Below are 21,628 nucleotides of genomic sequence, written 5' to 3'. Positions count from 1 at the left end.
ATGAGGATGAAGTCGGGTGAAGTTCACCCGAGTTCATTCTCAGCGCGCGACTCTGCTGTCAGCCGGCATGTATCAACGACATTTAACATCACACACGGACATTTCACACGGACAACACACACACACACGTCAGTTAAGTTTCACACGCACACACGGCCATTCCACATGCACACACGGCTAGCATACGCAGTTCACACAGATGCCACACGGACCATAAAAACGAAAAACGGACCCGAAAAACGGACGTAACACACATGCGTGTTTTTTCACGGACGTGTGAAGGGGGCCTTAAAATGGTGGTAGAAGGGATAGGGGAATTACAGCAAGCGCGTCATACTTACCAGTCTCACACACGGCTATAACCCTTCAATCACAGACGCTGTATGAGTTCCTAGATTGGTGTAAAAATAAATAAAATTGGCTTAGGTTCCCCCCCATATTCAGATACTTAGCACAGGTAAAGCAGATGGCTACAGGCTGCAGCACCCAGCCGTGTGCTTATCTTGGCTGTGTAACAAAATAAGAGGGACCGCAAGCGGCTTTTTCTAAAAATTATTTAAATAAATAATTTTTAAAAACCTGCATGCGGTCCTCCTCAATTTTGATACCCAGCCATGATATAGCCGACAGCTGGAAGCTGCTATTCTCAGGCTGGACCCCCTCAGCCTTAAAATAGCAGCCTGCAGCCATCCAGGATTGTTTGCTTTATCATAGCTGGGTTCCAAAATTGGGATATGTATGTCTTATGTTGATACACAGCCTTTATCTGCGCTGGGTATCATAATATGGGGGACCCTACCTCTGATTTTTTTTATTTATCTTTACACCAATCTAGACACACAGCGTATGTGATTGAAAGCAGTCAGACACGCTGTCACACCGGGGGGGCACGGTCTAACTGCAACTAATCAGAGACGCTGCAACTGCCGGTGGACAGGGAAAGCAGTGCATATGTATGAAGGCTATTGAGTTGCCCCGGAGGTAGTATGAGCAGCCCCAGAAGCAGTGTTACAGCCGCACGTTAGACTGGTCAGTATAAGGCTCCTGCTTTTCCCTTTGTTTTATGTGTTTTCTCAGTTTTTGTTTCCATAAATTCCCTCATTCAGCTAAAATACGGATTATATATGGCTGACAGTGTGATAGCGGTATGTGTGATAACCCTGGCTGTGCATCTACAATATAAATTTAAGAATAAACAGATGATAGATCATCAATGACACATAAGAAACCTCATTTGGTGTTTTTTATGATATCCATCATGGCTCCAGGATTAATATGTAACGTATGTAGCAGCAGTAATTTTTTTTTTTTTTTTTTTTTAACTTCGTTTTAACAAAATAGTCAAGTCAGACATGGTACACCACAGATTGTAAATAGCAAAAAACAAATTATAAAGTACCAATCAAGCATAAAAGCTAATCTCAACCATCTCTGGTGCAACATTATCGTCTATCTACTTTAACATTGGAACAATCAACGTATCTCTGTGATAGACATGCAGGCAGCTTATTCCGAATTTGTATGAGATAACCAGAACTAAAGATCACAGAAATAACACAACAGACAAAAATAAAGTATAACCATACTATCACTATTTGCCACTGGAGGATGTCACACCTTCAAATTGCAAAAAAAGAATCATTAGCTACATTAACCTCTCTCTCAAGTTTCTGTGAGTGTGCTGGGAGAGGAATTCCATAGATCCCAGATTTTACCCCACAGGGGTGTACTAACATGTTTAATGCGTCACCAGCGTTCCCGGCCAACGCTCTTCTGAATGCCAGGCACTTCCAGTCATGCGCATTAGACCTCTCTGAAGCTGGGACACATACACCCGGCTTCATACTTCGCTTGACCGGAAGTGCCCGGCATTCAGAAATGCGGTCGCACCAAACACAGGTACGCGCGTCACCACTGGTGATGCTGAATTGAATAGCAAGTTAATACGCCCCTGTGGGCCCTGGTGGGCATACTAACATGCTAAGAAGGTGGACTACTCGGGGGGATATAACGCCCATGGGACTAGTCCCCCGTGGTCATTAGCATGAGATAAAGATCTTTAGAAATACTTTTTCTAAATATCCCTTTATCTATGCTAGTGTATACAAGGACAGGAATTAGCAATATGCACCTAGAACTGCTCGTGGTTCTGGATGCATATTGCACCTGACAGGTCCCCTTTAACAACTAACTCAATATATGCCCAATTGGAATCCCATCCAAGGGACAATGAATGCGATTGCACTATAGATGTTTAATCAAATGCGATTTTATTGTGAAAACATATATAAAACATCCAAAAAAGTGGAAAACACGCAGCCACCAGGAGGGACATAAACCTAAGTGCTGAAGCTGATGGTTCCACCTGCGTTCCAGCGCGCGCAATGCAGAAGTGATTTGAATGGAGGTGAGCAGTCGGAGCTCCATGCGCCATAATCACCTGAGAAACGCACAGGTTCTTTTTTTTTTTTTAAATTCTTTATTTAACTATAAACATGGAAACATTCCAAAATTAATCAATTTCAGTGGATTTCACATCCATTGTATGACATCTAATAACAGACTAACTGTGTCACATGAAAATTTCTACACTTTGACCCCTCCATGTTTACCCGAAAATTTTTATAATACGGGAAAACCAGGGTAAATTAAGAATAAGAGAAGAAAGAAACGAGTAAGGGTGGCTTTACATGCTGCGATATCCGGTCCGATATCGCTAGCATGAGACCCGCCCCCATCGTTTGTGCGCGACGGGCATATTGCTGTCCGTCGCGTTCAAAATCGCGCACCCCGTCACACGTACTTACATGGCCTTCGACGTCGCTGTGACCGGCGAACCGCCTCCTTTCTAAGGGGGCGGTCCGTTTGGCGTCACAGCAACGTCACTAAGCGGCCGCCCAATGATAGCGGAGGGGCGGAGATGAGCGGGACGTAACATCCCGTCCACCGCCTTCCTTCCGCATTGTGGCCGGAGGCAGGTAAGGAGATGATCCTCGTTCCTGCGGCGTCACACGTAGCGATGTGTGCTGCTGCAGGGACGAGGATCAACTTCGCCTCAGCGACAGCAGCGATAATTGGGAGTAGACCCCCATGTCAACGAGGAGTGATTTTGAACGTTTTTGCAACGATCCAAAATCGCTCCTAGGAGTTACACGCTACGACATCGCTACAGCGGCCGGATGTGCGTCACAAAATCCGTGACCCCAACGAGATCACTGTAGCGAAATCGTAGCGTGTAAAGCCCGCTTAAGACAAGAAAGATTTGACAAGTGACGAGTAAGAGGGGGAAGACACAAAAGGAAAAAGGGGAAGGGAAGAGGGAAACACTGGGGCTCGAACGGACACAAAGCAGGGATCAACCTTCTCAGAACACCTCCGTCCCTAGGCATCATAGGCCCTCCCTCAGTCAGGGGGTGTCCAAGTGCCGTAGTCATTAGAGTATTTAAACTCGATCCAGGAGAACCATGTCCCGTGAAAGGCCTCATATCTGTCATGGAGAGACGCCGTCAGGTCCTCCATGTACAACAGTTCGTTCACCCTGTTTGCCCACATTGATAACGTCGGCGGGGAGGAGGATCTCCACTTCAGAGGGATGCACATCCTGGCGGCCATCACCAGAAAGCTTATTAGAGACCCTTTGTATGCACGGACAGAGGACCCGGATAATTGGAGCAGGAAGAGTTCCGGGCCCAGGGTCTGCGTATATCCAGTCACATGCCTGATCACTCTCCCTACCTCCTCCCAAAACTGCTGTAACACTGGCCAGTCCCAAAATATATGTAACGCACAGGTTCTTAATTAAACTGCATCGTTTTAATTGGTTATGGGTAGTTTATATAGACGGCTTGACCCCACCCTGACATGCCTCTTTGAGAAAGCATTAGTGAAACGTACGTGAGAGGTGTAGGGACACGCCAATGCTGTTGAATGTATTAGGGCTGCTTCTCACTTGCGAGTTTCTCGCAGTAGAGCAATGCGAGAAAATCTCGGCATTGGAATCGGACACATGTTAGTGAATGATTCAGCTCTCATCAGCGATTTTTTTCTCACTCCAAATCGGACTGAGAAAAAAATCGCAGCATGCTGCTTTTTTGCGAGTTTCTACTGCGAGTCTCTCCAATGCAAGTCTATGGGAGCGTGTAAAAAATCGGATGTCACGGGACGGCACTCACACCATCCTAGTGACATCCGATTTTCTAAATACATTTCTCGCATGTTTCCTAAAACACTGGAAACTAGTGATGTCTCACAATGTCTGTCAATCACTATTCTCTGTCAGTCGGTCTCTCCCTCTCGGTCTCTATTCTCTCTCTGTCGGTCCGTCACTATCTCTGTCCCTCTCTCACAGTCTGTCGGTCATTTTCCCCTCCTCTCTCATACTCACCGATCCCCGGCGCGGCGCTGCACGGCGGTCACACTGCTGCGGCGGCTTTTACTATTTTGAAAAAGCCGGCCGCTCATTAATCAATTTCGTATTCCCTACTTTCCCCGCCCACAGGCGCCTATGATTGGTTGCAGTGAGACACGCCCCCACGCTGAGTGACAGGTGTCTCACTGCACCCAATCACAGCAGCTGGTGGGCGGGTCTATACTGTGCAGTGAAATAAATAATTAAATAATTTAAAAAAACGCCGTGCGGTCCCCCCCAATTTTAAAACCAGCCAGATAAAGCCATACGGCTGAAGGCTGGTATTCTCAGGATGGGGAGCTCCACGTTATGGGAAGCCCCCCAGCCTAACAATATCAGTCAGCAGCCGCCCAGAATTGCTACATACATTATATGCGACAGTTCTGGGACAGTACCCGGCTCTTCCCGATTTGCCCTGGTGCGTTGGCAAATCGGGGTAATAAGGAGTTATTGGCAGCCCATAGCTGCCAATAAGTCCTAGATTAATCATGTCAGGCGTCTCCCCGAGAAACCTTCCATGATTAATCTGTAAATTACAGTAAATAAACACACACACCCGAAAAAATCATTTATTAGAAATAAAAAACACAAATTCCCTCATCACCAATTTAATCAGCCCCAAAAAGCCCTCCATGCCCGGCGTAATCCACGGTCCTCCAGCGTCACAACCAGTTCAGCTGCATGCAGGTGACAGGAGCAGCAGAAGACACCGCCGCTCCTGTCACCTCCACGCAGCTAATGAAGACAGCCGCGCGATCGGCTGAGCTGTCACTGAGGTTACCCGCTGTCACTGGATCCAGCGGTGGCCGCGGGTAACCTCAGTGACAGCTCAGCTGATCGCGCTACTCACCGCCGCTCCGGTCAGCTCCACGCAGCAACTGAGGTGAGTAGCGCGTAAATAGTAAAAGCTGCTGTCATCTGCCATTCAGCTCTGCTACATGGCTGTCTGTGTCTGCTGTCAGCGGCCATGTAGCAGAGCTGAATGGCAGATGACATAGTAAAAAATACGCATTACACACGCTTTACACACGCATTACACACGCTAGTAAAATCATTAATTTATTCAGAAAAAGCATCGCACTTGCGTTGCACTCGGACCTAACGTGAACTAAAATCAGCCGAGTTTTTTTCAGCCCAGTCGGACCGATTTTACTCGCATAGATGTGTTTCCAGCCTTAAGGTAAATGCTGTTTTTCAATGCCATTGATTCTATTAACACAGTTTTTTACAGGATTGGTAATATCGCCAATATGAGCTTTTGCATGTGGTATATGTGATGCTATGTCTGTGGTATACCTTCATGTGATGTGAACAATGTGTCAAATTTTGAGTTACCACATAGACTATATATGAGTGTACCGCCCCCGTGCCAGAGGCCGAGCCGCTCGGATTCGGAGCCGCGGCGGCTTGAGGGGTCTCCGGATCTGGGGGGTCCGTGCAGACACTCGAATTAAAAGAGGCGAGGGGGGGAATGTACAAAAGGAGGTTAGAAAGTTTGTGACGCCATCCACGGTCCGTGGTAATGTGAGGGACCACCGCTGCTGTTGGGGAGCCCAGTGAAGATGGCGTAGCAGCAGGGTGTTTAACCCCTCCGTGGGTAGGGGGTTTGTTTCCCGGGGCCCGTTGGGTTGTTGGTGTTGGGGTGCCGTTGGGGATAGGAAAAGGGTTTTTCAGTGTACTCACTCAGTCCAGGAATAACAATAAAGACAGCTTGTAAACCAGAGTTCTGAGCACCACTGCAGCTTGTAGGGAGTACGCTTGGGTCTGTGCCCTTGGTGTTGCTGTTAGCCTGTGGCCCTTTCCTTGGCACCTTTGTCTCTATTTGGACCCTAAAGTATGGAACTCTTCTGGTCCCGCTCACCCGTATGGCTAACGGAGTGAGCTTGCTCTCAGGGTTCACGCGTAGGATTTCTTTGGACTGTATTGGAAAAGTCCTATCCCATTGGTGCGCTAGTACCCCGATTTTGGAGCGGGTTGGGGATGAATCTTGAAGTCTTCACCCCCGTCGGGTAAATTACCGGAATGCGTGAAGCTACTTTCCGGCCTAGGGTCCACGTACCCCGTCGTGCCCTGGCCCCTTCCCAGTGATAGCTTAAGGCCGCCGGCTGCCCTCCTCGGCAGTCCGTGCCCCTTGACACAATCCCCTGCGACCGGGGTTCCAGCTCCTACCGGGTCCAGACAAACGTCTGCCACCTAGTAACTACAGGAGCCCTGCTACAGGCTAGTGACCGCTCCCTCTCAGAGAGTCACCTCAGCCTCCTTACTCTTGCTCCACTCTCCTTTGCTCAGCTGTCACTTTTTCACTTTCCCCTTACCAACCCCTCAAGTGGGTGGTCCTATTCCCTTCAGGCCCCCCAATGGTGTGTCTGGTGGGTACAGTGTAAGGTGTTCCTAGGATTTTGATTGGCTAAGCTGTTAGCAACACCAAAGAACCAGGACCCGTAACCAAGGAGGGTGTATACTGTGCAGGAGGGCAGATTGCACAATACCCTGTGACGACCTGATAGGCCAGTGCGTCACATGAGCACAGCCAGCTGGCTTATTATTTATATGCTAATGATGATAATGTACATATAGCCGCGGCTCAGTGCTATTTCCCTCACATGCAGTTATATTGTTTGATGGGTCGCATATACCTATGCGCATTATATACTGAATGTAATAAGGTAAATGCTATTTTTCAATGCTATTGATTCTATTAATAGACCGTTTTTCACAGGATCGTTAATATCGCTAATATGATCTTTTGCTTGTGTTATATGTGATGCCATGTCTGTGGTATACCTGCATGTGATGAGGACAATGTGTCAAATTTTGGGTTACTATGGAGCCTTTATATGAGCACAGCCAGCTGGCCTTCACTTATATGCTAACGATATCGGACATATAGCCACAGCTTAGTGCCATCTCCCTCACATGCGGGTATATTGTTTGACGGGTCGCATATACCTATGCGCATTCTATTTCCTTTGTACGCTGCAGCTTAATTGGCTCTGTGGGTGGTGTATACACTTGGTTATCCACGATACACAGACCCAGCTTTTAGGGGATGCGGCTATAAGGTTTAATTTTTTTGTAGTTTCACGAGCGCAATCTTCAATTGTTATATACATATTAAATTCTGTCTATAAATGGATACTGATAATTGACCTTATTAATAGTATATGTAATAGCTTATATATTATACAAATATTAATTGTATAATTACAGCGTATTATAACAATTGGCGGATTATTTATTATAATTATACATATTATCATCTTCAGCACTTTGGTTTATGTCCCCCCTGGTGGCTCCCTGTTTTCCACCTTTTTATATGTTTTATAGATTTTTTTCACAATAAAATCGCATTTGATTAAACATCTATAGTGCAATCGCATTCATTGTCCCTTGCATGGGATTCCAATCGGGCATTTAGTGAGATAGGTTATGCACACACGATAATATAAACTAATTGTAAAGGACAAATTTGTTGATTAACTATCCCTTTAACCCTGTTATCTATTGATTTATTTATCTATTATTTATTGTTATCTATTGACCCTGTTGAGGTCACTGGTGCGTCACAAAAACCGTGACTCAGCAGCGATCTCGCTATGTGAGAAGTATCCCATAGTCACAGCCAAGAGTAGATTATAAGGGAAAGCAGAAAATTCCCTGGGTTTATCCAGCCTTATGTGTGCTGCAATACCATCGCTTCCTAATACACGAACATATGGCTCCTCCACCCTGCACTGTGCAACTTGAGGTAGTCACCGAGGCGGTGCAAGGAGCTGTAAGGCTATGTGCGCACGTTGCGTAAAAACATGCAGTTACGCTGCGCTTTGTAGCGCAGCGTAACTGCATGCGTCCTGCGGCCCCTGCACAGTCTATGGAGATTGTGCAGGGGCCGTGCGCACGTGGCGTCTAAGAGCGCAGCGCTTCGGCTACTGCCGAAGCGCTGCGCAAAAAGAAGTGACATGTCACTTCTTTCCTGCGCTTTGCCGGCAGCTCCTGCTCTGTCTATGGCAGGAGCTGCAGGCAGAGCGCATGGAATCGGCGCTCACTACGGACATTTCTGCAGCGATCTAAAGCGCACATGTGCTCTTCAGATCGCTGCAGAAATTTCTGCAGGGCTTGTACGCAACGTGCGCACATAGCCTAACAGTCACTGCTCAGAGAGAGACGTCTGATACAACCCTCTACTGTCCCTGAAGGCTGAAAGAGACCGGCTGCAGGGAGAATATAACTGATGATATAACAAGTTTGAGGCTCATTAACTTTCATTTTGATGTATACTTATGGTTTTTCTGTTCTCTTATGCATTTTATGTTGTAGAACATTCTCTATTTACACAAAGGGATACGTTGCCAACAACGATAATCTTTACGCCGGTATAAAATATCCGATCAATGACAAATGTTTTATTGTTTGACATGTGATGTTTGCACTGAGCAGTGATCAGTAATCCACATTATTACAATTGATTTCCTAGGCAATCATCACATTTTTTTAATGACACTTTAGAGCAGGGGTCTCAAACTCTGAGGGTGTATGGGCCGCACATAGAAAAAAAAAATAATTTGAGGGGCGGCATTCTGTTCAGGACAAAGTGACATTGGTAGCGGTACCATTTTTTTCTTTCTATACACCCCTGGATCACTGTTTTTGAACATTTTTCATTTGTCTATTATAACAAATGTGTACTTTTTTTTGTAAAATGTACACACATATACATACTTTTTTTTTCCCCCTTTTTGTAAGTAATAGAGATTTACAATAAGCACCACATAGTAATTTTGGCGAACATCTTGTAGTAGCAGTTATCAGTGCTGCTACTACAAGATGCCTCATGGTGCCCCATCCTGTTCCCCATTCTGTAAAAATGTGCGCATCCTTGTCCCCTTGTAGCAATGTTCCCCATGCAGCTCCCCTTCTTGTAGTAATGTGCCCCAGGCAGGACTCCTTCTTGTAGCAATGTGCCCATCCTGGTCCCACCTTGTAGCAATGTGCCTAATGCATGACCCCTTCTTGTAGTAATGTGCCCCATATGCAGGTCCCCTTCTTGTGGTAATGTGCTTCATGCAGGTCCCCTTCTTGTGGTAATGTGCTTCATGCAGGTCCCCTTCTTGTGGTAATGTGCCCCATGCATGTCGTCTTCTTGTAGTGAACACACACACACACACACACACACACACACACACACACTATTGAGCCTCAGCTAGCAACACACACCCTGTGCAGCCTCAGGTAGCAACACACACACCCTGTGCAGCCTCAGCTAACACACACCCCCTGTGCAGCCTCAGCTAACACACACACACACCCTGTGCAGCCTCAGCTCACATGCACACACACACCCCCTGTGCATCCTCAGCTAATACATTACACACACACCCCCTGTGCAGCCTCAGCTAACACACACACACACACACACACACACCCTATGCAGCCTCAGCTAACACATACACACACCCTGTGCAACCATAGCCAGCAACAGAAACACACACAAACACACACACACACAAAAACATTCTGCTCACCTATCCTCCATCGCAGGCACGTGCACCCGGTAATGATCACAGCTGCTGTCACCGCTGAACTTTCTGCCGGCGTGTGCAGAGCAGTTCTCACTGCACAACAGCCACTAGCCAATCACAGGCAAGCATCTGAGATCATATGCAGCAGGTGCTTTCCTCTGATTGGCAGGCAGCTGTTATTGCATTCTGCAGCGAGAACTTCACTGTGCGCGGCAAAGGCAAAACTGTAAGCTGAAATAAATAGCTGGTGGCTGCGGCCCCTGCACCGGTCGCCATCTTTAACGGGTCCACAGGCCTGCAGGCTGCAAGAAGCCGCCTGAAGGGCCGCATGCGGCCCGCGGGCCCCGTGTTTGAGACCCCTGCTTTAGACAGTTATTAATAGAATGCAATACAATTTCTATGACATTTTTTGCTTTTAATTTGTAATTTTCATATTTAGATTACTATAATTTAAGTTTATTTTGTTTAAAAATCAAATCCGTTTTCTTCTTGGCAGATGACTGTGCCAGTATCTCCGAAGGACATTTGATACCTTCATATTTTAAAGCAGATGATTGTAGCATCACACAAGATACATATGAAGAGCAAGGACACATCTCAAATATACTCTCAGCCAATCATCGGAAAGAACTATCATCTGATCCTGTTAAAGAACTATCTCCTAATCCATCAAAGACAGTTAAGCAAAACAATAGTGTCAGAAGTGTGAAAGATCAAACAGCGCACACCAGGTTGAAGACTATTTCATGCACAGAATGTGAGAAATGTTTTACAGATAAAACGAAATTTGCTATTCATTGGAGAATTCACATTGGAGTGAAGCCATTTTCATGCTCAGAATGTGGGAAATGTTTTATTAGCAAATCTCAATTTCTTAGACATGAGAGAAGTCACACAGGGGAGAAACCATTTTCATGCTCAGAATGTGGGAAATGTTTTCGTCAGAAATCGCAAATTGTTGCACATGAGAGAATTCACACAGGGGAGAATCCATTTTCATGCTCAGAATGTGGGAAATGTTTTATGAAGAAATTTAGTCTTCTTAGACATGAGAGAAGTCACACAGGGGAGAAGCCATTTTCATGCTCAGAATGTGGGAAATGTTTTAGTCAGAAATCGCAAATTGTTGCACATGAGAGAATTCACACAGGGGAGAAGCCATTTTCATGTTCAGAATGTGGGAAATGTTTTCATCATAAACCTCATCTTGTCACACATGAGAAAATTCACACAGGGGAGAAGCCATTTTCATGTTCAGAATGTGGGAAATGTTTTAGTCGCAAATCTGATCTTCTTACACATGAGAGAATTCACACAGGGGAGAAGCCATTTTCATGTTCAGAATGTGGGAAATGTTTTACAGATAAATCTTCTCTTCGTGGACATGAGAGGCTTCACACAGGGGAGAAGCCATTTTCTTGCTCAGAGTGTGGGAAATCTTTTACAGATAGATCTTCCCTTCGTATACATGAGAGGCTTCACACTGGGGAGAAGCCATTTTCTTGCTCAGAATGTGGGAAATATTTTACAGATAGATCTTCTCTTCGTGCACATGAAAGACTTCACACAGGGGAGAAGCCATTTTCTTGCTCAGAATGTGGGAAATCTTTTACAGATAGATCTTGTCTTCGTACACATAAGAAGCTTCACACAGGAGAGAAGCCATTTTCTTGCTCAGAATGTGGGAAATCTTTTACAGATAGATCTTCTCTTTTTACACATGAGAGAATTCACACTGGGGAGAAGCCATTTTCTTGCTCAGAATGTGGGAAATGTTTTACAGCTAGATCAGCTCTTCGTAAACATGAGCGCATTCACACAGGGGAGAAGCCATTTTCATGTTCAGAATGTGGGAAATGTTTTAGTCGCAAATTGTCTCTTGTTATACATGAGAGAATTCACACAGGGGAGAAGCCATTTTCTTGCTCAGAATGTGGGAAATCTTTTACAGATATATCTTCTCTTCGTACACATGAGAGGCTTCACACAGGGGAGAAGCCATTTTCTTGCTCAGAATGTGGGAAATCTTTTACAGATAGATCTTCTCTTCGTACACATGAGAGGCTTCACACAGGGGAGAAGCCATTTTCTTGCTCAGAATGTGGGAAATCTTTTACAGATAGATCTTCTCTTTTTACACATGAGAAAATTCACACAGGGGAGAAGCCATTTTCATGTTCAGAATGTGGAAAATGTTTTCTTAGGAAATTACAACTTGTTAGACATCAAAGAACTCACACTGGGAAGAAGCCATGTTAACCTATTGGTGACAACCTAATTTTTTGGTTATATGTTTATACCAATAAAACAAAGGATTATATTGCATAAAAAGAAGTTGATACGTAACATTTACCTTCTGTCTACTATGTCAGCCTAAGGGTGCTTTTACACTGAGTTCCTCTCCCTGTTCAGTGATCCTGTCGAGGCCTTCATCCGAACCCCTCCCCTCAAAAAAAAAAACGGGATTTGGACATATGCGCTGATGGGGCCACTGACTATAATGGTGCAGATGAAGTCTGTTGTGCACCATTTTCGGGGCTATATGCTTACTGGAGGTTGACACCCAGACGCAGACTTCTACACCTGGGTGTGCGCCTCCAGTAGGCGTATACGCCAAAAATGGGGCGCGACCGAGCACACTTGGATTCTGTCAGTGCATACGTCAGAATCCTGTTTTGTGGGGGGTTCGGACGGAAGCTCCAATAGGACCAATGAATGGGGAGAGGAACGTAGTGTGAAAGCACCCTTATCCGTCAGATGTCCTTTTATTTTGCCAAAAGGGTTAAACATTTAGCAGCAAGTTTTAGCTTTGATTATTTTAGAGCAATTTACACAACTTATTTTTTAGGGGCATACTTGTTTTCAAGTGACATTCAGGGGCCTATGTATTGGACAGTTCTTTGAAGGAATATCACTTTTAAAATGGCACCCCACGGAGTTTTGGATCCAGTCCTGGCTGAGGTGGAAGTATAGAGGGGAATCTCCCACCCCCCCCCCAGAGAAACCGACTGATACAAGCTCCCCCGATCAAGTGGCCGAGCCGAGAACAACACAGTGGGCAACCGGAAGGTGGCAGCTATGGAACGGTACCTGTTAAGGAGTGCCGGCGGCGGAGAGGGATCTGGGAGAAGCGGCGACACTGACGGGCCGCGAGGAGAGGAAGGAACCAGCATGGCGCTGGTGAGTCTGACAGGGGAGGAGCCAGAGTTTCAGGCGCAAGACGTGGTAAAACAGCCGGAGAGATGAGGGAGACGTGAGTGGGGTGACAGAGGAAGGAGCTGGAGAGAGATGGATGCAGGGGAACAAAGAGGGAGGATCGCAATGGGAAGATAAGGGTGATATGGAGGGAGAAGAGAGAGGAGGAGGAAGATGGCGGCAAGGCAGGGGTGCATGGAGGAACAGAAGTGCTGGATGAAAACACAGACAAGCAGAACATGGCGAACAGCTCTGACCAGATCCACCAAAAGCTGAATGCAAGCTATAATACCCCTAACAAAGGGAATAAAAAGCATCCTGGTACACTGCTATCACAAACCTGCAAGCTACTGGGAGAGGGAGGCAAAGGATCAGTGCAGACAAGGAGATGCAAGAAAGCAGCACCACCTGTAGGACAAAAGAAGTACACACGAGTTTAATGTGGACTATAAAAAACTAGCTGAAGAAGTGGCATCTCATCTGTCTAAAGAGATTAAGGTAGCATCACTAGCTGCTATGCAAAAGCAGCTAAATGATCATGTAACTAGACTGTCAGAAACATAACAGAGAATATCTGAATCTGAGTGGAAAGAGCCCACAGAGTGGGACCACTGAGACAACAGGAGGCGAATATAGGAGAGGGTCAAAACCCACATAAGAAAACCTTACCAAGAGTCAGGCAGGTGATAATCAAGTACCTCGAGTACAAACACAAAGAGGAAATACCGAAGGCCTTTAGAGACCGAAAACGCCCACTGCAATATCAAGGCAACAAACTTAATCTTTGGAGATTATTCGGTTGAAGTCTCCAAAAGGAAAAAGGAATTCAGTAAAATATGCTCATTCCTGTACAACAAAAAAGTAAAATGCCAGCTGCTATACCCTGCTACATTGAAAGGTAGAAACCCCGAGTCCAAAATGGCCGCCGATGCAGGAGGATGTATCTGACAGAGCTCTGAGACATCCAGAGACATCTGAGCCCCTGCCCGACTTAGATCCATCTGAAGCCTCCATATACCGTCCCTGAGAGCCAGCGGACCCCAGGAGACGAGTATTGTGGGACAGGACCCTACCTGAATCCCAGCAGACATCATTCTCCAGGGAGGCCTGGGACCACGCTGCAGACGCTGAGACCAGGAGTGCGGTGAAAACCGCCCAGAGGAAGGAGACCCGACGGGTGAAGAGGGAGCAGAGGCTTGAAAATCCGGGAAGAACACAAGGGAGGAAGGGATACCCAGAAGTCCCAAAGCAGAGGAGAAGCAGACACTTACCCGGCCTGGAGGAGGGAGAGACACTGAAGCAGAGTGGAGCACGAGCCAGACACAGTGAGGGGGAGCCGCCTGGTGACTGTCGGGCCTGAGAGAGAGCCGGCTGGAAGCAGGCAGTGAAGTGACAGGCGACCGGCAAGAGAGAGGAGGCTGGTGAGTGGAAATCCCCCGTGCATAGGGGCGACAACCAGCCGGGTAACTGGCTGGTCCTAGGACACATACACCCCCTGGCTCTAAAGCCAGTGCCATGCACGAGAGCACCATTATTCACTAGGGCTGTAAATTAACCCTCACCCCCGCAGCACGAGTCGCATTGCTCTGATAAGAAACACAGGGGCTGCATACGGGTGTGGAGGAGGCTGAGGCTGGTTTACCTGGAGGGGGGGAGAAGAGGGAAAGCTAAGACCTCCAGAGAAGAAAGTAAGCCCTGAGATCTGATAACATCCGGTGCCCTTATAACATCTGAAGAGTTAACCCCTGACTCAAGTCTGATCCTGTGGTAGTACAAGGAGAGGGGTGCTACGGTTTCCTCTTCCATGATATAAGTTAAGAAGGGAGAAGGAAGAAAATTCGGGGTAGTGCTGTATAACTGTCTTTTCAGAGCCTGCCTTTTCTCTATATAGAAAAATCCCTCACTTTCTGCACTGTACTCTGCTGCCATCTTGTGGACATTGGAATAATAACTTGCTGCAAAAGAGATTTTCACAGAACGGAGCCATGAAAGAGATGTGCACCCCTGTATACTGTCTGAGTAGAGGGGGGCTTGTCTTACCGCCCAGATAGAGGACATAAGTGAACAACTATAACTTTAACGGTCTTACATCTATAAACAATATTGAAAGGTGACATAATATATTGTGCAGACCAGGTGACGATCTGGCTGGGGTGAGGAGGAGAAGAGGTCCAAGCTGGTCATATAGACTGAAAGGGGGGCAGTCGTTTGTGACCCCTCTAGACAAGTTTCTTACTAAAAGAGACCGTGCAGTGAGTGACCCCATGCCACCAAAGTCACGACAACAATCAACCCATAAAAGCAATCAAGCGAAAAATAAAACTACGCAGTCGGGTTCTGTGAATATGGAGCTAGACTCTACGCCTTCGCTGTCTGCTTTGATGTCTCAACAGGAAGACGGAGGAGGGTCACGCGACTCCCCATCAGAATCTGAGCCGGGAGATATGGAACACCATTTTGACCACAGAAAATTAAAAAAGTATCTGGATCTCCTTCCTACCAAGGAAGACTTCAGATCCCTGATCTCGGAAGTAAAAGAAACCTGTATGTCAGAGATTAACTCAATCCGCCAAGATGTTGGGCTTCTAGCAGATAGAGTGGACTCAGTGGAAAAGGATCACGATACCACTAGACAGTACATCATCAAATTACAAAAGAACGTGACCTCTTATGCTCGGGCTCTGAGTGAAACTAACAAACATCTGGAGGACCTAGACAATAGGGGGCGCCGTAATAATATCCGAGTGAGAGGCGTCCCTGAGGCTACAGGTAGTGAAGACGTCCACGCCATACTTGAAACCATATTCAACACTGTACTGGAGCGCCCTATAACTCAAAGGATAAAATTGGACAGAACACATGGAGCATTACGCCCCAGGGGGCCTCAAAATTACTCTCGTGACATTATTTGTTGTGTCCATGACTTCCAACTAAAAGAGTCTATCATGGCCAAAGCCCGCACTTCGGAGGGAATTGAATATAAAGGGACTCGGATCCAATTATTCCCTGATCTATCTTGGATCACCTTACAGAAAAGGAGACATCTGCAGCCACTACTTGCATCCCTAAAAGATAAGGGCATCCGATACCGCTGGGGGTTCCCGTTTGCCCTCATAGCCTCAAAAGATGGTCGTACGGCTGTGCTACGCTCTACTCAGGACCTCCCAGCCTTCTGCACTGATCTGGGAATCCCTTCGCCTTCCCTGGTGGACTGGGAATTGGAGATGCCATCCAATCCACCCCGTCCGATCTGGCAACAAGTGGACTCTAAGGGGGGTTCTCCCTCATCACGGCCTAAGGCACGACCGGCTCCGACCTGAGACGACAATTTTATTTTTTCTTTCTTCTAGGAACAGGAGCCCTGAGTTTGAGTCTCTGGTTCCAGGCTGTAGTCCCCCCCTTGGGGGGGTGGCTTCATGCCTTCCCCGATTTATTATAAGGACTTTGGTTGGTCTTTTCTTTCATAACTAGTTGTTCACTTTCTTTTTTCTTTTCTGATATTGATATATCTGGTTACGATTCCTCATATCATTTGCATTGGTTTGCTACTAGGGTGGTGAGATCCGAGTGCTCCCCTCTCTTAGATGTTTAGAATCTAGCTTTAGACACTGACTGTGATAGCAGTGTGTCCATAGCCACAAACTCCCTGTAAGGGTTAGAATTACCCTGGTTCCTCCTACGGAAGAGTGGGTATAGGAGGTTAGGGTTTAGATATTGGTAAAGTTTTAAATTATGCCAATTTTTTCTTCTTTGACCCTGACCGGGGAGGACGGAGGCGGAGGTGAAGGCTTTTGCCTGCGGCTTCACTCCTCACCGGTAACATTTATGACATGTAAATGTTATGCTTTATATGTTATGTGTTTTGTCATTGTCTTTTACCATTCCTTATGTGTTTACCCTGATTGTGGTGAGGGAATCTTTAGTACCCCATTGAGAGACATCCATCATGGGCCGTCAGGCAAGTTTGAGATGGGCAATACCCGGTTAGCCTTTGTATGTAATGCTAATTTTGCTTTATACTACTATAACTTAAAATATGGTTAAAATTTTAACACTAAATGTTAAGGGTTTAAACTCAAACATTAAGAGGCGAATGGCACTAGGTGAGATGCGGACCCAGCGAGCTGATGTGGTTTTCTTGCAGGAAACGCACTTGAATCTCAACGGGAACTGCAATTTCGCCAAACACCTTTACCCTACGATTTTTTTAGCCTCTCAGGAAAGGAAAAAAGCTGGTGTGGCGATCTTGATATCAAGGACCTGTCCCATTCAAGTTACTACTTCCCTGGCAGACCCACAGGGTAGATACCTTATCCTACAAGGGACATATTAGGAAGTTCCAATCCTTTTGTGTAACATTTATGCCCCTAACACCTCCCAGATCCTTTTTTTGAACCGGGTATTCCTCAAATTAACACGCCTTCCCCCCTCAGTGTGGATAGTGGGTGGAGATTTTAACACTATTTTCTCTGACTCTTTAGACAGGTTGACCATTAACAATCAATTGTCGAGCCCGTCTCAACGTAAATTGACAGCTGCCTTTCGAAGACTGATCCGCAGGTTTGCCTTATTTGATTTGTGGCGAGTTAAACATCCCTCAGAAAAAACCTTTACCTTCTACTCTCCCCCTCATGGTACACACACCGGGATCGATTTCTTCTTTGGCAACATTCAGGCCCTTAGATGGACGAGCAAAGTGGATATTGGTGCAATAACGTGGTCAGACCACGCGCCAATGACTCTCACCCTAGATCAGACAACCCAACGTACAAGAGTCTGCCACTGGAGGCTCAATGAGTCCCTCCTCAAGAGAACTTCCTACAGAGACAAACTGGAAGCAGGATTGATGGAATACTTTGAGAACAATGAGGGGTCAGTGCCCAATTTTTCTACTATCTGGGAAGCCCATAAGGCCGTCTTTAGAGGGCAATGCATAGCTTTAAGCTCCCGCATCAAAAAAGATAGACTATATCAGAGAGATCAGCTCCTTAAAAGTCTCAGAGACTTAGAAAATAGGATGACCCTTAACCCATCAATACGTACCCTTAGAGGTATAGTAAAGACTCGTGCCCAACTGAAGGACCTAGAGGTCAATATAACAGAAAAATTACTACTCTATAGCAGGCATAAATACTATGACAAAGGAAATAAATCGCACTCTCTTTTAGCCCGCCAACTTAGGGAGGAGAGGGGGAACTCATCCGTTTATGCCTTGAGAGATTCGGGAGGGAATACGTTATATGACCCCACTAAAGTTGCAAAGATTTTTCAGGATTATTTGTCAAGATTGTATTCTTTGCCCAGCACTCTTCCTACAGACCCAGGAAAACAGAGGGAGCTAATCCACTCCTTTCTTGAGCAGTGTAAGCTGCCTACCCTTACTAAGACTGCCGTAAACACACTAAATAAAGAAATCACGTGTGAAGAGGTAGGGGAGGTGCTTAAACTACTTCCTAATGGAAAATCACCGGGTCCAGACGGCCTGACATACTTCTACTACAAGGTATTTGCGGATCGACTTACCCCCTATTTAGTTAAATTATTTAATAGCTTCCTCACGGGCTCCCCTATACCCACAAGTATGTTACATTCATATATTACGCTTATACCCAAACCTGGGAAGGATGCTATGGAATGTGCCAACTATAGGCCCATAGCACTCCTTAATGCTGATTTGAAAATCTTCACTAAACTACTAGCTCTACGCCTTTCAGTTCTACTTCCTCACCTAATACATAAAGACCAGGTGGGTTTTGTCCCTTGTAGACAGGGAGGGGACAATACTAGGAAGATCATTGACTTAAGGTCCAGTCACACATAACGAGATCGTGAACGAGATCGCTACTACGTCACACTTTCTGGATCGTTTATGAGTCGTTGTTGAAATCGCATGTTGGGTGTCACACATAACGAGTTTATGAACGAGGATGCGTCCCGTATAACGATCTTTCAAATCGCTGGGACCCTGTCACACAGCTACTATGTTAACGATTCCAATCCCATTAGGGGCGTAGTAAAATGCAGTGAGTCACGTAGGCGTGCATTTGTGTCGCCTTTTCCGCTTTCATTGGCGGCCAATACTGCGTTCTGATTGGGCGGCCGGGCGGGCGTCGCTTTTTCCACCCCCTCCGCTCTGATTGATAAAGGACCCTGTCACACAGCTACTATGTTAACGATTCCAATCCCATTATGCAGTGAGTCACGTAGGCGTGCATTTGCGTCGCCTTTTCCATACCCCCCTCCGCTTTCTTTGGCGGCCAATACTGCGTTCTGATTGGGCGGCCAGGCGGGCGTCGCCTTTTCCACCCCCTCCGCTCTGATTGATAAGGACCCTGTCACACAGCTACTATGTTAACGATTCCAATCCCATTATGCAGTGAGTCACGTAGGCGTGCATTTGCGTCGCCTTTTCCATACCCCCCTCCGCTTTCTTTGGCGGCCAATACTGCGTTCTGATTGGGCGGCCGGGCGGGCGTCGCCTTTTCCACCCCCTCCGCTCTGATTGATAAGGACCCTGTCACACAGCTACTATGTTAACGATTCCAATCCCATTATGCAGTGAGTCACGTAGGCGTGCATTTGCGTCGCCTTCGTGCATCTCATCTAGGTCGTCAACGAAATCGTAAATAGGGTGTCAAACATACAGATTCATGCAGCCCAGCAGGACTCCAACGAGCCAAAAATGGCCCAAGCTGTTCGGCATCGATCAGCGATTTCGCAGCAGGGGGTGAATCGTTGGTACGTGTCAAACATGACGAGATCGCAATTGAAGTCGTTCTTGCGTCACAGAAACTGTGACGTAGTAACGATCTCGTTGTACGATCTCGTTATGTGTGAAGTGGCCTTTAGTAGAGTTTGTTAATAAGACAGAGAGTGAAGCACTCCTTCTTAGTTTGGATGCGGAGAAGGCGTTTGACCGTCTGGGGTGGCCATTCATGTTCGAAACATTGCATCAATTTGGAATTTCAGGTCCATTTATTACTGCCCTGAAAAGTCTATATTCATGCCCCTCAGCTTCAGTCAAGCTTCCTTATGCCACATCCCAACCCTTTCAAATACACAATGGCACTCGTCAGGGATGCCCTTTGTCCCCCCTTCTCTTTGTCATGTGTATTGAACCATTGGCTGCTGCTATTCGCAATGACCCTAATATACATGGAGTAATGGTACGAGATAAGGAGTTTAAGCTATCTCTATATGCGGATGATGTCCTATTGATCTTGTCCCAACCACATATCACCCTCCCGAATTTGCATTCCTTGTTACTACAATTTGGAAGGTTGTCAGGGTATAAGGTCAATCAGAACAAAACAGAAGCTCTGCCTCTTAATATTCCACAGATGCGGGTCTCCTCCTTAGGCTATGTGCCCACGCTACAGGATTTATCGCGGATTTGACGCGGATTTTGATGCGGATTTAGCGCGGATTTGCCGAAAATCTGCAGCACAGCTACTCCCCAGCCATTTCAATGGCATTTTGGAAATGATGTGCCCATGCTGCGGATTTTTCCGCTGCGGATTTTGCCGCGGATTTTGATGCGGAACAAACTGCAGCATGTCAATTGTTTGGTGCAGTTTTGGTGCGGATTTTCTGTTTTGAATGGGGGAAAAAAAAAAAATGAAATCCGCATCTAAATCCGCGGCAAATCCGCGGGTGCGGATTTGCCGCGAAAGTTGCGGATTTTCAGGCAAAAAAATCCGCATGGACATTCTAGCGTGGGCACATAGCCTTACAGGGAAACTACAATTATAAATGGAGAAATATATCCTTGACATACCTTGGGATACAATTAACATCTAAGTATAAGCTCTTGTATCAGCAGAACTATCCTAGTTTATTTACTGAGATAAAAAGGCTCCTGCTCAATTGGAACAAGCTCCCATTGTCTCTGGAAGAATCTCTGCAGTCAAAATGTCTGTTCTGCCAAAGCTCCTTTACCTGTTTGAGACCCTTCCGGTGTGTGTACCATACAAAGAATTGCGCAACATTCAGTCTAGTATACTTCAATTTGTTTGGGCCCATAAGAGACATAGAATCAAGAAAACAACATTATTTGACAGTAAACTGAGAGGAGGCCTGGGGGTCCCTGATATTACTAGGTACTATTGGGCAGCACACTTACGTCACATCCCTGCATGGTCTAATCGCAGTGCCTTCTCTAGATGGATGGAACTAGAGAAGTTATGGCTAGCCCCAATACACCCTAACTCCTACCTTTGGGGCACCTCATCTAATAAGCCTGACCCACATACCCTGGGCCCTATAGCCTTTACGAAGAGGATATGGGACTGTTGTGTCAAGAAGTTTCCACTTAAATCTGAACACTCTCCATTGACTTCTTTTCTTTTTAATCCCAGATTGCTAGACGGTATGCATGGTATAACGACAAAAACATGGTTTGACAGGAAACTCTTTTGCTTTGCTGACATAGTAGACGCACACTCCAGAGTCCTTCTCCCATACGCCACCATAGCTGCTAAATTTAATCTCCCAGGCAATTCCCAAT

General features: G+C 46.2%; 1 protein-coding gene across 1 annotated transcript in view; it reads left to right on the top strand.

The window, feature by feature from the left end:
* LOC142246722 (uncharacterized) overlaps window positions 1-21,628 on the top strand; it is a 294,524-nt gene that overhangs the window by 31,019 nt on the left and 241,877 nt on the right. Inside the window, exon 3 of the mRNA XM_075319777.1 lies at window positions 10,424-12,181. Coding sequence (XP_075175892.1) covers window positions 10,424-12,181 — 1,758 coding nt within the window. The remainder of the gene's footprint in view (window positions 1-10,423; window positions 12,182-21,628) is intronic.

This window comes from Anomaloglossus baeobatrachus, chromosome 7 (genome assembly GCF_048569485.1).
Source record: "Anomaloglossus baeobatrachus isolate aAnoBae1 chromosome 7, aAnoBae1.hap1, whole genome shotgun sequence".
Taxonomy (NCBI): Eukaryota; Metazoa; Chordata; class Amphibia; order Anura; family Aromobatidae; genus Anomaloglossus; species Anomaloglossus baeobatrachus.
This window is presented reverse-complemented; position numbering and strand designations above follow the sequence as displayed.